Raw genomic sequence first — 17,883 nt, forward strand, 5'->3', positions numbered from 1 at the left:
GACTCCTCCTCCTCTAGTGTTGCTGGTTGATTACAGCTGACTCCCCCTCTAGTGCTGCTGGTTGATTACACCTGACTCCTCCCCCTCTAGTGTTGCTGGTTGATTACAGCTGACTCCCCCTCTAGTGCTGCTGGTTGATTACAGCTGACTCCTCCCCCTCTAGTGCTGCTGGTTGATTACAGCTGACTCCCCCTCTAGTGCTGCTGGTTGATTACAGCTGACTCCTCCCCCTCTAGTGCTGCTGGTTGATGACACCTGACTCCTCCCCCTCTAGTGCTGCTGGTTGATTACACCTGACTCCTCCTCCTCTAGTGCTGCTGGTTGTTTACAGCTGACTCCTCCCCCTCTAGTGTTGCTGGTTGATTACACCTGACTCCTCCTCTAGTGCTGCTGGTTGATTACACCTGACTCCTCCTCCTCTAGTGCTGCTGGTTGATTACACCTGACTCCTCCTCTAGTGCTGCTGGTTGATTACAGCTGACTCCTCCCCCTCTAGTGCTGCTGGTTGATTACACCTGACTCCTCCCCCTCTAGTGCTGCTGGTTGATTACACCTGACTCCTCCCCCTCTAGTGCTGCTGGTTGATTACACCTGACTCCTCCCCCTCTAGTGCTGCTGGTTGATTACACCTGACTCCTCCCCCTCTAGTGTTGCTGGTTGATTACACCCTTTTTCCTTGATCCTTTTTTAGTCTTTATATTTGTGTTGTCTTCATTCTTCTACGCTGTCCTCTTCTCTCCATCTCTCCTCCTGCTGCCCGTCGGGACGCAGCCAAACGTCAAGCGTGGAAACTTAACCGCGTCAGTAGTCTGCGTAACATATACAGTAACAGCAACTGGGAAGGTAACTAACTAACTGACTGGTTAACCCACCATGATGGAGAGAGTATCAGCAACTGGGAAGGTAACTAACTAACTGACTGGTTAACCCACCATAATGGAGAGAGTATCAGCAACTGGGAAGGTAACTAACTAACTGACTGGTTAACCCACCATGATGGAGAGAGTAACAGTAACTGGGAAGGTAACTAACTAACTGACTTGTTAACCCACCATGATGGAGAGAGTAACAGTAACTGGGTAGGTAACTAACTAACTGACTGGTTAACCCACCATGATGGAGAGAGTATCAGCAACTGGGAAGGTAACTAACTAACTGACTGGTTAACCCACCATGATGTAGAGAGTATCAGCAACTGGGAAGGTGACTAACTAACTGACTGGTTAACCCACCATGATGGAGAGAGTATCAGCAACTGGGAAGGTAACTAACTAACTGACTGGTTAACCCACCATGATGGAGAGAGTAACAGTAACTGGGTGGGTAACTAACTAACTGACTGGTTAACCCACCATGATGGAGAGAGTAACAGTAACTGGGAAGGTAACTAATTAACTGACTGGTTAACCCACCATGATGGAGAGAGTATCAGCAACTGGGAAGGTAACTAACTAACTGACTGGTTAACCCACCATGATGGAGAGAGTATCAGCAACTGGGAAGGTAACTAACTAACTGACTGGTTAACCCACCATGATGGAGAGAGTATCAGCAACTGGGAAGGTAACTAACTAACTGACTGGTTAACCCACCATGATGGAGAGAGTATCAGCAACTGGGAAGGTAACTAACTAACTGACTGGTTAACCCACCATGATGGTGAGAGTATCAGCAACTGGGAAGGTAACTAACTAACTGACTGGTTAACCCACCATGATGGAGAGAGTAACAGTAACTGGGTGGGTAACTAACTAACTGACTGGTTAACCCACCATGATGGAGAGAGTAACAGTAACTGGGAAGGTAACTAATTAACTGACTGGTTAACCCACCATGATGGAGAGAGTATCAGCAACTGGGAAGGTAACTAACTAACTGACTTGTTAACCCACCATGATGGAGAGAGTAACAGTAACTGGGTAGGTAACTAACTAACTGACTGGTTAACCCACCATGATGGAGAGAGTATCAGCAACTGGGAAGGTAACTAACTAACTGACTGGTTAACCCACCATGATGGTGAGAGTATCAGCAACTGGGAAGGTAACTAACTAACTGACTGGTTAACCCACCATGATGGAGAGAGTAACAGTAACTGGGTGGGTAACTAACTAACTGACTGGTTAACCCACCATGATGGAGAGAGTATCAGCAACTGGGAAGGTAACTAACTAACTGACTGGTTAACCCACCATGATGGAGAGAGTAACAGTAACTGGGAAGGTAACTAACTAACTGACTGGTTAACCCACCATGATGGAGAGAGTATCAGCAACTGGGAAGGTAGCTAACTAACTGACTGGTTAACCCACCATGATGGAGAGAGTAACAGTAACTGGGAAGGTAAGTAACTAACTGACTGGTTAACCCACCATGATGGAGAGAGTAACAGCAACTGGGAAGGTAACTAACTAACTGACTGGTTAACCCACCATGGTGGAGAGAGTATCAGCAACTGGGAAGGTAACTAACTGGTTAACCCACCATGATGGAGAGAGTAACAGCAACTGGGAAGGTAACTAACTAACTGACTGGTTAACCCACCATGATGGAGAGAGTATCAGCAACTGGGAAGGTAACTAACTAACTGACTGGTTAACCCACCATGATGGAGAGAGTATCAGCAACTGGGAAGGTAACTAACTAACTGACTGGTTAACCCACCATAATGGAGAGAGTATCAGCAACTGGGAAGGTAACTAACTAACTGACTGGTTAACCCACCATGATGGAGAGAGTAACAGTAACTGGGAAGGTAACTAACTAACTGACTGGTTAACCCACCATGATGGAGAGAGTAACAGTAACTGGGAAGGTAACTAACTAACTGACTTGTTAACCCACCATGATGGAGAGAGTAACAGTAACTGGGTAGGTAACTAACTAACTGACTGGTTAACCCACCATGATGGAGAGAGTATCAGCAACTGGGAAGGTAACTAACTAACTGACTGGTTAACCCACCATGATGTAGAGAGTATCAGCAACTGGGAAGGTAACTAACTAACTGACTGGTTAACCCACCATGATGGAGAGAGTAACAGTAACTGGGAAGGTAACTAACTAACTGACTGGTTAACCCACCATGATGGAGAGAGTATCAGCAACTGGGAAGGTAACTAACTAACTAACTGGTTAACCCACCATGATGGAGAGAGTAACAGTAACTGGGAAGGTAAGTAACTAACTGACTGGTTAACCCACCATGATGGAGAGAGTAACAGCAACTGGGAAGGTAACTAACTAACTGACTGGTTAACCCACCATGGTGGAGAGAGTATCAGCAACTGGGAAGGTAACTAACTGGTTAACCCACCATGATGGAGAGAGTAACAGCAACTGGGAAGGTAACTAACTAACTGACTGGTTAACCCACCATGATGGAGAGAGTAACAGCAACTGGGAAGGTAACTAACTAACTGACTGGTTAACCCACCATGATGGAGAGAGTAACAGCAACTGGGAAGGTAACTAACTAACTGACTGGTTAACCCACCATGATGGAGAGAGTAACAGCAACTGTGAAGGTAACTAACTAACTGACTGGTTAACCCACCATGATGGAGAGAGTATCAGCAACTGGGAAGGTAACTAACTAACTGACTGGTTAACCCACCATGATGGAGAGAGTAACAGCAACTGGGAAGGTAACTAACTAACTGACTGGTTACCCCACCATGATGGAGAGAGTAACAGCAACTGGGAAGGTAACTAACTAACTGACTGGTTAACCCACCATGATGGAGAGAGTAACAGCAACTGGGAAGGTAACTAACTAACTGACTGGTTAACCCACCATGATGGAGAGAGTAACAGTAACTGGGAAGGTAACTAACTAACTGACTGGTTAACCCACCATGATGGAGAGCGTAACAGTAACTGGGAAGGTAACTAACTAACTGACTGGTTAACCCACCATGATGGAGAGAATTCACACACCCAAGATGGCAGCCTTCCACTCCACAATGTCCATCTGTCTCCATCTTTGCCCTTTGACCTGTCTCAGTGGACATGTTTGCGCCTCATGTCCATGTGTACTTTCCTCTGCCCCTCCCGTCCCCCTCTCACTGCCAAGTAAGACACTTTAGTCACACAGAGCATCCTGGAGCATGCGCTCTCTCTGGTGTCATGGACGTCACGGTGTGTGTGTGTGGTGCCTTGTGACTTTCCCCCCTGTGCTTCGGGCAGTCTCCAACTTAACTCGTGTCTCATTGTTTTTACTGTATGTGATGGACAGCATCAGGCATCATAATCAACAGCAGGAAGAGTTCCCTATATTCCATTGGCCAACCCCCCCCCCCCCCCCCCTTTTATATTATGTACTTGTTCAATAAGAAATAAATATTTATTTATTGAGACGTGAACAATTGCTGCACTATTTTCCAGGTTATTAATGCTGTAAAATGGTGGTAATACTACAGGGAGTAATGACCTGTTTCACCAAGCAATACTGTGTGCACTGACATTTAAGGCTTTTAATTTCTGTTTCCTGGGCCTCACCCCCCCCTCCTTCCCCCTCTCCTTTTCCCAGACGCATCCTCCCCCCTCATTGCAGACCCACCCCAACCCCACATACACCCTCTCTCTCTTGGGTTACTCTTGCAGGGCCTGGGCCTAAGTCCTGGTCCATCCACATGTTTTTAGTGCTGCCTTTCCTCTGTACTGCCTGGAATTGGTGAAGGGTCTATATTATATTTGGGTGTGTATTGTTGTGCTGTTAGATTGGCCATGTCAGAGTTCACAAATTGCCCCGACGACAGCACCACTCTCTCTCTCTGCTCTCTCTCTCGCTCTCCCCTGTAGCTCAGAGCAGTGGTGTGATTACTACGAGTGGTGGGGCGACGGAGAGTGTGAGTGTGTGTCCCTGCGTGTGTGCCTGAAAGAGTATATCAAATAAAGGCTGATGTGTATTATACATCAGTGTGTGTGTGTGAGTGCCATTTCCCTTTGAGAAATATCAGGTTAACAGACAGCTTATGTTGTGATACACATATCAAATCTAACCAAGGGCCTTCTCACACTGCCGGACAGGTTTCAATTCAGACTGCGCTATATCAGAGACGTATAGGAGACAGACACAGGCTGTGGTTTATCAGAGACGTATAGGAGACAGACAGACACAGGCTGTGGTATATCAGAGACGTATAGGAGACAGACAGACACAGGCTGTGGTATATCAGAGACGTATAGGAGACAGACAGACACAGGCTGTGGTATATCAGAGACAGATAGGAGACAGACAGACACAGGCTGTGGTATATCAGAGACGTATAGGAGACAGACAGACAGACACAGGCTGTGGTATATCAGAGACGTATAGGAGACAGACAAACACAGGCTGTGGTATATCAGGGCAGTGTAGGAGACAGACAGGATGTGGTATATCAGGGCAGTGTAGGAGACAGACAGGATGTGGTATATCAGGGCAGTGTAGGAGACAGACAGACTGTGGTATATCAGGGCAGTGTAGGAGACAGACAGGATGTGGTATATCAGGGCAGTATAGGAGACAGACAGGATGTGGTATATCAGGGCAGTGTAGGAGACAGACAGGATGTGGTATATCAGGGCAGTATAGGAGACAGACAGGATGTGGTATATCAGGGCAGTATAGGAGACAGACAGGATGTGGTATATCAGGGCAGTGTAGGAGACAGACAGACTGTGGTATATCAGGGCAGTGTAGGAGACAGACAGACTGTGGTATATCAGGGCAGTGTAGGAGACAGACAGGATGTGGTATATCAGGGCAGTGTAGGAGACAGACAGGATGTGGTATATCAGGGCAGTGTAGGAGACAGACAGGATGTGGTATATCAGGGCAGTGTAGGAGACAGACAGACTGTGGTATATCAGGGCAGTGTAGGAGACAGACAGACTGTGGTATATCAGGGCAGTGTAGGAGACAGACAGGATGTGGTATATCAGGGCAGTGTAGGAGACAGACAGGATGTGGTATATCAGGGCAGTGTAGGAGACAGACAGGATGTGGTATATCAGGGCAGTGTAGGAGACAGACAGACTGTGGTATATCAGGGCAGTGTAGGAGACAGACAGACTGTGGTATATCAGGGCAGTATAGGAGACAGACAGACTGTGGTATATCAGGGCAGTGTAGGAGACAGACAGGATGTGGTATATCAGGGCAGTGTAGGAGACAGACAGGATGTGGTATATCAGAGACGTATAGGAGACAGACAGGATTTGGTATATCAGGGCAGTGAAGGAGACAGACAGACTGTGGTATATCAGGGCAGTGTAGGAGACAGACAGGATGTGGTATATCAGGGCAGTGTAGGAGACAGACAGGATGTGGTATATCAGGGCAGTGTAGGAGACAGACAGGATGTGGTATATCCGGGCAGTGTAGGAGACAGGCTGAGGCAGCCTGTCATGACTCATGACTCAGTGGGCCTCCCAGTAATGGCCACCTCATTTCAGGGTTTGCAGAGGAAAATTGGGGGTGGGAGTGTTAGAAAGGGGGGTTACACAATTGCACAGCCTAATGCCCTCTCATTTTTATTTTGAAATTCATTAATCGACTTGAGAATGAGGAGGGGGAGGAGCGATGGGGGTTGGAACAGTATTAATTTATGCCTCGGCTAGCTGGGCTCGGCTTTCTGCATTGTTGGTTTCCATAATTGTCAAACAACCACCCCCTCTCTCCCCCTCTGCAGAGAAAAGCAGGAACATTTAATTATGATGAGAACATTGTTCCTGACCCCACAGGGCTTGTCAGCGTTTGAGGGGTGGGGCCCAATCTAGGACGAGACGGCATCACAGTCCCAGGAGCTCTCTTACACAAATAGGGAGAGACACATCCTATAGGCCTCTTTAGGGACATTATTTGACCTCTGCAGAAATACTTTAGGTCTTCAACTGTAGTTATGTCTCTAAGATGAAAATAAGCTTTAAGGTTGTAGGACGAGATGGAAGAGGTTATTTCAGATGAATCATGTAATGTAAAGACAGTGAGACGGGCCTGCAACATCTCTTTACCCATGCAGGAAGTTAAAGGCTCTTCAGGTTTCTAACTTATTTAGCCACAGGGCCTATCCTCCCATCCTTAGACAGGCAGAGAGATATGTAGGGAGACAAAGGTCTTTCATTGTGGGTCTGAACACTGAAGCCAGAAGGGAACTTCAGCTTCACTGGTCTCTGAGAGGAAGCCAATTAGCTAAATGAGTGAGTGAGGAAAAGGAGGATAGGAGTAAATGTTTTGGCTCCTCCAGCCTGACTCTCTCCTTCTCTCTCTCTCGCTCTCGCTCTCGCTCGCTCTCTCTCTCTCTCTCTCTCTCTCTGGCCGTTCTCCCTTTTGTCGGCTGATTAATCTTGTAATCTTCTCCCAGGGAGGTGATCAGACCTCCACTCCCAGACAGAACACATCACAAAGCTGTCAGTGATTACTAGTCTATTCGAACTGCTTCACTAGTGCTGGAATGTATTATTTGAACTATATAGGTTTCATGCACTCCAGAGCCATAAGCCGTTAACGCAGCTACCACTAATGTAGCTAGCTTCTACTGATGACAAGTCAGTCACTACAAGACCGTGGTGCTGCTGCCCACACCGGTTCCTCAGGTAGTCCTATTGAGAAGCCCTCTGATTAGCACATGCTGGAGGGCTGATGGAGGGTGAGGAGGGGGCTGATTGGCTCCTCATTATGTAATTGGGCCCCCTGTCCCTTCTCATTGGAGTAAATTGTAAACGGAACCAGGTTGGTGTCTGATCTCCCTCATCAGAGGGTCTCTTGTTAGAACCAGCTGTGCCCTCCCTTCCCACCCTGCCATGTTCCTCCACTTCACCTCTTCTTCAATCCCTCCTTTTGTTCTTAACAGCTTCCAAATGTGACCTCGCAAATGAGACCCACACACAATGTCAGGGTTTTGACGTTAACTGTGAAAGAGCCTGCGTCACTCTCTCTAAAACAGAGTCCTCATTGGCCCCATGTAGCCTATGGTGGGTGAGGTTTGGGTAGCAGACCCATGTGTTCCCCTCTAGGGGGGGTTGTGATTGTAATGACTGGCCTTTATTCTGGACCGCTGATAGCTAAGGGTCCTGGGGTGGCCACTGGGGGCCACAGGGCCTGTAATTGGGGGGATATCCTGGCCGGAGGGGGACGGATGTGGAGGGTTCCAGAGGTCACTAGGATCTGTGGTAGAGCTGACAGACTGTCCTGCTCTGTTCCACTGAAAAAGGTTTTGACTAGATGGAATACAGCTACAGACAGAAGTGACTTTTGTAACAGGTTAAGAGAATTAACGTAGCAGGTTAGGGGAACTAACGTAGCAGGTTAGGGGAACTAACGTAGCAGGTTAGGGGAACTAACGTAGCAGGTTAGGAGAACTAACGTAGCAGGTTAGGGGAACTAACGTAGCAGGTTAGGATAACTAACGTAGCAGGTTAGGGGACCTAACGTAGCAGGTTAGGAGAACTAACGTAGCAGGTTAAGGGAACTAACGTAGCAGGTTAAGGGAACTAACGTAGCAGGTTAGGAGAACTAACGTAGCAGGTTAGGGGAACTAACGTAGCAGGTTAGGGGAACTAACGTAGCAGGTTAGGGGAACTAACGTAGCAGTTTAGGGGAACTAACGTAGCAGGTTAGGGGAACTAACGTAGCAGGTTAGGGGAACTAACGTAGCAGGTTAGGAGAACTAACGTAGCAGGTTAGGGGAACTAACGTAGCAGGTTAGGGGAACTAACGTAGCAGGTTAGGGGAACTAACGTAGCAGGTTAGGGGAACTAACGTAGCAGGTTAGGGGAACTAACGTAGCAGGTTAGGGGAACTAACGTAGCAGGTTAGGGGAACTAACGTAGCAGGTTAGGGGAACTAACGTAGCAGGTTAGGGGAACTTACTGGCACAGTGGCATTGTCATGCTGGAGGGAAATGTCAGGATGAGCCTACAGGAAGGGTACCACATGAGGGAGGAGGATGTCTTCCTTGTAACGCACAGCGTTGAGATTGCCTGCAATGACAACAAGCTGACTCCGATGATGCTGTGACACACCGCCCCAGACCATGACGGACCCTCCACCTCCAAATCGATCCCGCTCCAGAGTACAGGCCTCGGTGTAACGCTCATTCCTTCGACGGTAAACGCGAGTCCGACCATCACCCCTGGTGAGACAAAACCTTGAAGAGCACTTTTTGCCAGTCCTGTCTGGTCCAGCGACGGTGGGTTTGTGCTCATAGGCGACGAAGTTGCTGGTGATGTCTGGTGAGGACCTGCCTTAGAACAGGCCTACAAGCCCTCAGTCCAGCCTCTCTCAGCCTATTGCAGACTGAGCACTGGGGAGGGATTGTGCGTTCCTGGTGTAACTCGGGCTGTTGTTGTTGCCATCCTGTACCTGTCCCGTAAGTGTGATGTTTGGATGTACCGATCCTGTGCAGGTGTTGTTACATGTGGTCTGCCGCTGCGAGGACGATCAGCTGCCCGTCCTGTCTCCCTGTAGCGCTGTCTTAGGCGTCTCACAGTACGGACATTGCAATTTATTGCCCTGGCCACATCTGCAATTCTCATGCCTCCTTGCAGCATGCCTAAGGCATGTTCACGCAGATGAGCGGGGACCCTGGGCATCTTTCCTTTGTTGTTTTTCAGAGTCAGTAGAAAGGCCTCTTTAGTGTCCTAAGTTTTCATAACTGTGACCTTAATTGCCTACCGTCTGAAAGCTGTTAGTGTCTTAACGACCGTTCCACAGGTGCATGCATGTTCATTAATTGCTTATGGTTCATTGAACAAGCATGGAAACAATGAAGATCTGTGAAGTTATTTGGATTTTTACTAATTATCTTTGAAAGACAGAGTCCTGAAAAAGGAAGTTTCATTTTTTGCTGGGTTTGTGTGTGTGGCAGTGCATTAGATGTGTGTGTGGCAGTGCATTAGATGTGTGTGTGGCAGTGCATTAGATGTGTGTGTGGCAGTGCATTAGATGTGTGTGTGTGTCAGTGCATTAGATGTGTGTGTGTGTGTGTGTGTGTGTGTGTGTGTGTGTGTGTGTGTGTGTAGCAGTGCATTAGGTGTGTGTGTGTGTGTGAAGCAATGCATTAGGTGTGTGTGTGTATAGCAGTGCATTATGTGTGTGTGTGTAGCAGTGCATTAGGTGTGTGTGTGTAGCAGTGCATTATGTGTGTGTGTGTGTGTGTGTGTGTGTGTGTGTGTGTGTGTGTGTGTGTGTGTGTGTGTGTAGCAGTGCATTAGGTGTGTGTGTGTGTGTGTGTAGCAATGCATTAGGTGTGTATGTGTGTAGCAGTGCATTAGGTGTGTGTGTGTGTGTGTAGCAGTGCATTATGTGTGTGTGTGTGTGTAGCAGTGCATTAGTTATGTGTAACAGTGCATGATATGTGTGTATGCCACCAACCCTAAAAGTGATCCTCTTTCTCTCCCTTCCTATATCCCTCTGTCCTCCAGAACAAGAGGAGAACTTTGAGTTGACCATTGTGTCTTTGACGGGCCAGACGTGGCACTTTGAGGCCACCTCGTACGAGGAGAGAGACGCCTGGGTCCAGGCCATCGAGAGCCAAATCCTAGCCAGCCTGCAATCCTGTGAGAGCAGCAAGGCCAAGGTACCGGACTACAATATTACAATACTGTTACAGTACTGTTACACTACTATTACACTACGGTTACAATACTATACTATTACACTAAGGTCACAATACTAATACAATACTACAATATTACAATGATGTTACAGTACTATTACAATACTGTTAGAGTACTGTTACAATACTGTTACAGTGGTATTACAATGATGTTACAGTATATACCACACTATTACAATACTATACCACACTGTTACAATACTATACCACACTATCACAATATATACCACACTGTTACAATACTATACCGCACTAGTACAGCACTATTACAATACTGTTAGATTACTGTTACACTACTATACCACACTGTTACGCTACTATACCACGCTGTTACGCTACTATACCACACTGTTACGCTACTATACCACACTGTTACGCTACTATACCACACTGTTACGCTACTATACCACACTGTTACGCTACTATACCACGCTGGTACACTACTATACCACACTGGTACACTACTATACCACACTGGTACACTACTATACCACACTGGTACACTACTATACCACGCTGGTACACTACTATACCACGCTGTTACACTACTATACCACACTGTTACACTACTATACCACGCTGTTACACTACTATACCACACTGTTACACTACTATACCACACTGTTACACTACTATACCACTATACCACCCTGTTACACTACTATACCACCCTGTTACACTGCTATACCACACTGGTACACTACTATACCACACTGGTACACTACTATACCACACTGGTACACTACTATACCACACTGTTACACTGCTATACCACACTGGTACACTGCTATACCACACTGTTACACTACTATACCACACTGTTACACTACTATACCACGCTGGTACACTACTATACCACGCTGTTACACTACTATACCACACTGGTACACTACTATACCACGCTGTTACACTACTATACCACTATACCATTCTGTTACGCTACTATACCACACTATTACACTACTATACCACACTGTTGCACTACTATACCACTATACCATTCTGTTACGCTACTATACCACACTATTACACTACTATACCACGCTGTTACACTACTATACCACTATACCATTCTGTTACGCTACTATACCACACTGTTACACTACTATACCACGCTGTTACACTACTATACCACACTGTTACACTACTATACCACGCTGTTACACTACTATACCACACTGGTACACTACTATACCACACTGGTACACTACTATACCACACTGGTACACTACTATACCACGCTGTTACACTACTATACCACACTGTTACACTACTATACCACGCTGTTACACTACTATACCACACTGGTACACTACTATACCACGCTGTTACACTACTATACCACACTGGTACACTACTATACCACACTGTTACACTGCTATACCACACTGGTACACTACTATACCACGCTGTTACACTACTATACCACGCTGTTACACTACTATACCACGCTGGTACACTACTATACCACACTGTTACACTACTATACCACACTGTTACACTACTATACCACTATACCACCCTGTTACACTACTATACCACCCTGTTACACTGCTATACCACACTGGTACACTACTATACCACACTGGTACACTACTATACCACACTGGTACACTACTATACCACACTGTTACACTGCTATACCACACTGGTACACTGCTATACCACACTGTTACACTACTATACCACACTGTTACACTACTATACCACACTGGTACGCTACTATACCACACTGGTACGCTACTATACCACACTGTTACGCTACTATACCACACTGGTACACTACTATACCACACTGTTACACTGCTATACCACGCTGTTACACTCCTATACCACGCTGTTACACTACTATACCACGCTGGTACACTACTATACCACGCTGGTACACTACTATACCACACTGTTACACTACTAGACCACACTATTACACTACTAGACCACACTGGTACACTACTATACCACACTGGTACACTACTATACCACGCTGATACACTACTATATCACACTGTTACACTACTATACCACGCTGTTACACTACTATACCACTATACCATTCTGTTACGCTACTATACCACACTATTACACTACTATACCACGCTGTTACACTACTATACCACTATACCATTCTGTTACGCTACTATACCACACTGTTACACTACTATACCACAATGTTACACTACTATACCACAATGTTACACTACTATACCACACTGTTACAGTACTATACCACACTGTTACAGTACTATACCACACTGGTACACTACTATACCACACTGTTACACTACTATACCACACTATTACACTACTATACCACACTGTTACACTACTATACCACACTGTTACACTACTATACCACACTGTTACATTACTATACCACACTGTTACACTACTATACCACACTGGTACACTACTATACCACACTGGTACACTACTGTACCACACTGTTACACTACTATACCACACTGTTGCACTACTATACCACACTGTTGCACTACTATACCACTATACCATTCTGTTACGCTACTATACCACACTATTACACTACTATACCACGCTGTTACACTACTATACCACTATACCATTCTGTTACGCTACTATACCACACTGTTACACTACTATACCACAATGTTACACTACTATACCACAATGTTACCCTACTATACCACACTGTTACAGTACTATACCACACTGTTACAGTACTATACCACACTGGTACACTACTATACCACACTGTTACACTACTATACCACACTATTACACTACTATACCACACTGTTACACTACTATACCATGCTGGTACACTACTATACCACACTGGTACACTACTATACCACGCTGGTACACTACTATACCACACTGGTACACTACTATACCACACTGGTACACTACTATACCACACTGGTACACTACTATACCACACTGTTACACTGCTATACCACACTATTACACTACTATAACACTGTTACACTACTATACCACACTGTTACACTGCTATACCACGCTGTTACACTACTATACTACGCTGTTACACTACTATACCACGTTGTTACACTACTATACCACACTGTTACACTGCTATACCACACTGTTACACTGCTATACCACACTGTTACACTACTATACCACACTGTTACACTACTATACCACACTGTTACACTACTATACCACAATGTTACACTACTATACCACAATGTTACACTACTATACCACGCTGTTACAGTACTATACCACACTGTTACAGTACTATACCACACTGGTACACTACTATACCACACTGTTACACTACTATACCACACTATTACACTACTATACCACACTGTTACACTACTATACCACACTGTTACACTACTATACCACACTGTTACATTACTATACCACACTGTTACACTACTATACCACACTGTTACACTACTATACCACACTGTTACACTACTATACCACACTGTTACATTACTATACCACACTGTTGCACTACTATACCACACTGTTGCACTACTATACCACTATACCATTCTGTTACGCTACTATACCACACTTACACTACTATACCACGCTGTTACACTACTATACCACTATACCACACTGTTACACTACTATACCACACTGTTACACTACTATACCACAATGTTACACTACTATACCACAATGTTACACTACTATACCACACTGTTACAGTACTATACCACACTGTTGCACTACTATACCACACTGTTGCACTACTATACCACACTGTTGCACTACTATACCACTATACCATTCTGTTACGCTACTATACCACACTATTACACTACTATACCACGCTGTTACACTACTATACCACGCTGTTACACTACTATACCACGCTGTTACACTACTATACCACTATACCATTCTGTTACGCTACTATACCACACTGTTACACTACTATACCACAATGTTACACTACTATACCACAATGTTACACTACTATACCACACTGTTACAGTACTATACCACACTGTTACAGTACTATACCACACTGGTACACTACTATACCACACTGTTACACTACTATACCACACTGTTACACTACTATACCACACTATTACACTACTATACCACACTGTTACACTACTATACCACGCTGGTACACTACTATACCACGCTGGTACACTACTATACCACACTGGTACACTACTATACCACACTGGTACATTACTATACCACACTGGTACACTGCTATACCACACTATTACACTACTATAACACTGTTACACTGCTATACCACACTGTTACACTGCTATACCACGCTGTTACACTGCTATACCACGCTGTTACACTACTATACCACGCTGTTACACTACTATACCACGCTGTTACACTACTATACCACGCTGTTACACTGCTATACCACACTGTTACACTGCTATACCACACTGTTACACTGCTATACCACACTGTTACACTGCTATACCACACTGTTACACTACTATACCACACTGTTACACTACTATACCACACTGTTACACTACTATACCACAATGTTACACTACTATACCACACTGTTACACTACTATACCACACTGTTACAGTACTATACCACACTGGTACAGTACTATACCACACTGGTACACTACTATACCACACTATTACACTACTATACCACACTGTTACACTACTATACCACACTGTTACACTACTATACCACACTTTTACACTACTATACCACACTTTTACACTACTATACCACACTGTTACACTACTATACCACACTGTTACACTACTATACCACACTGGTACACTACTATACCACACTGGTACACTACTGTACCACACTGTTGCACTACTATACCACACTGTTGCACTACTATACCACTATACCTTTCTGTTACGCTACTATACCACACTATTACACTACTATACCACGCTGTTACACTACTATACCACTATACCATTCTGTTACGCTACTATACCACACTGTTACACTACTATACCACAATGTTACACTACTATACCACAATGTTACACTACTATACCACAATGTTACACTACTATACCACACTGTTACAGTACTATACCACACTGGTACACTACTATACCACACTGTTACACTACTATACCACACTGTTACACTACTATACCACACTGTTACACTACTATACCACGCTGGTACACTACTATACCACACTGGTACACTACTATACCACGCTGGTACACTACTATACCACACTGGTACACTACTATACCACACTGGTACACTACTATACCACACTGGTACACTACTATACCACACTGTTACACTGCTATACCACACTATTACACTACTATAACACTGTTACACTACTATACCACACTGTTACACTGCTATACCACGCTGTTACACTACTATACTACGCTGTTACACTACTATACCACGCTGTTACACTACTATACCACACTGTTACACTGCTATACCACACTGTTACACTGCTATACCACACTGTTACACTACTATACCACACTGTTACACTACTATACCACACTGTTACACTACTATACCACAATGTTACACTGCTATACCACACTGTTACACTACTATACCACACTGTTACACTACTATACCACACTGTTACACTACTATACCACAATGTTACACTACTATACCACAATGTTACACTACTATACCACACTGTTACAGTACTATACCACACTGTTACAGTACTATACCACACTGGTACACTACTATACCACACTGTTACACTACTATACCACACTATTACACTACTATACCACACTGTTACACTACTATACCACACTGTTACACTACTATACCACACTGTTACATTACTATACCACACTGTTACACTACTATACCACACTGGTACACTACTATACCACACTGGTACACTACTGTACCACACTGTTACACTACTATACCACACTGTTGCACTACTATACCACACTGTTGCACTACTATACCACTATACCATTCTGTTACGCTACTATACCACACTATTACACTACTATACCACGCTGTTACACTACTATACCACTATACCATTCTGTTACGCTACTATACCACACTGTTACACTACTATACCACAATGTTACACTACTATACCACAATGTTACACTACTATACCACACTGTTACAGTACTATACCACACTGTTGCACTACTATACCACACTGTTGCACTACTATACCACTATACCATTCTGTTACGCTACTATACCACACTATTACACTACTATACCACGCTGTTACACTACTATACCACGCTGTTACACTACTATACCACGCTGTTACACTACTATACCACTATACCATTCTGTTACGCTACTATACCACACTGTTACACTACTATACCACAATGTTACACTACTATACCACAATGTTACACTACTATACCACACTGTTACAGTACTATACCACACTGTTACAGTACTATACCACACTGGTACACTACTATACCACACTGTTACACTACTATACCACACTGTTACACTACTATACCACACTATTACACTACTATACCACACTGTTACACTACTATACCACGCTGGTACACTACTATACCACGCTGGTACACTACTATACCACACTGGTACACTACTATACCACACTGGTACATTACTATACCACACTGGTACACTGCTATACCACACTATTACACTACTATAACACTGTTACACTGCTATACCACACTGTTACACTGCTATACCACGCTGTTACACTACTATACCACGCTGTTACACTACTATACCACGCTGTTACACTACTATACCACGCTGTTACACTGCTATACCACACTGTTACACTGCTATACCACACTGTTACACTGCTATACCACACTGTTACACTACTATACCACACTGTTACACTACTATACCACACTGTTACACTACTATACCACAATGTTACACTACTATACCACACTGTTACACTACTATACCACACTGTTACAGTACTATACCACACTGGTACAGTACTATACCACACTGGTACACTACTATACCACACTATTACACTACTATACCACACTGTTACACTACTATACCACACTGTTACACTACTATACCACACTTTTACACTACTATACCACACTTTTACACTACTATACCACACTGTTACACTACTATACCACACTGGTACACTACTATACCACACTGGTACACTACTGTACCACACTGTTGCACTACTATACCACACTGTTGCACTACTATACCACTATACCTTTCTGTTACGCTACTATACCACACTATTACACTACTATACCACGCTGTTACACTACTATACCACTATACCATTCTGTTACGCTACTATACCACACTGTTACACTA

The 17,883-nt window shown here is 44.5% G+C and overlaps 1 protein-coding gene across 1 annotated transcript in view; it reads left to right on the forward strand.

Annotated features, from left to right (window-relative positions):
• The window catches only part of LOC129844746 (arf-GAP with GTPase, ANK repeat and PH domain-containing protein 1-like), a 131,686-nt gene that overhangs the window by 73,895 nt on the left and 39,908 nt on the right, over positions 1-17,883 (forward strand). Inside the window, exon 10 of the mRNA XM_055912830.1 lies at positions 10,411-10,565. Within this exon, the coding sequence (XP_055768805.1) occupies positions 10,411-10,565 (155 nt within the window). The remainder of the gene's footprint in view (positions 1-10,410; positions 10,566-17,883) is intronic.

The sequence above is a fragment of the Salvelinus fontinalis genome, unplaced genomic scaffold (assembly GCF_029448725.1).
Source record: "Salvelinus fontinalis isolate EN_2023a unplaced genomic scaffold, ASM2944872v1 scaffold_0221, whole genome shotgun sequence".
Taxonomy (NCBI): Eukaryota; Metazoa; Chordata; class Actinopteri; order Salmoniformes; family Salmonidae; genus Salvelinus; species Salvelinus fontinalis.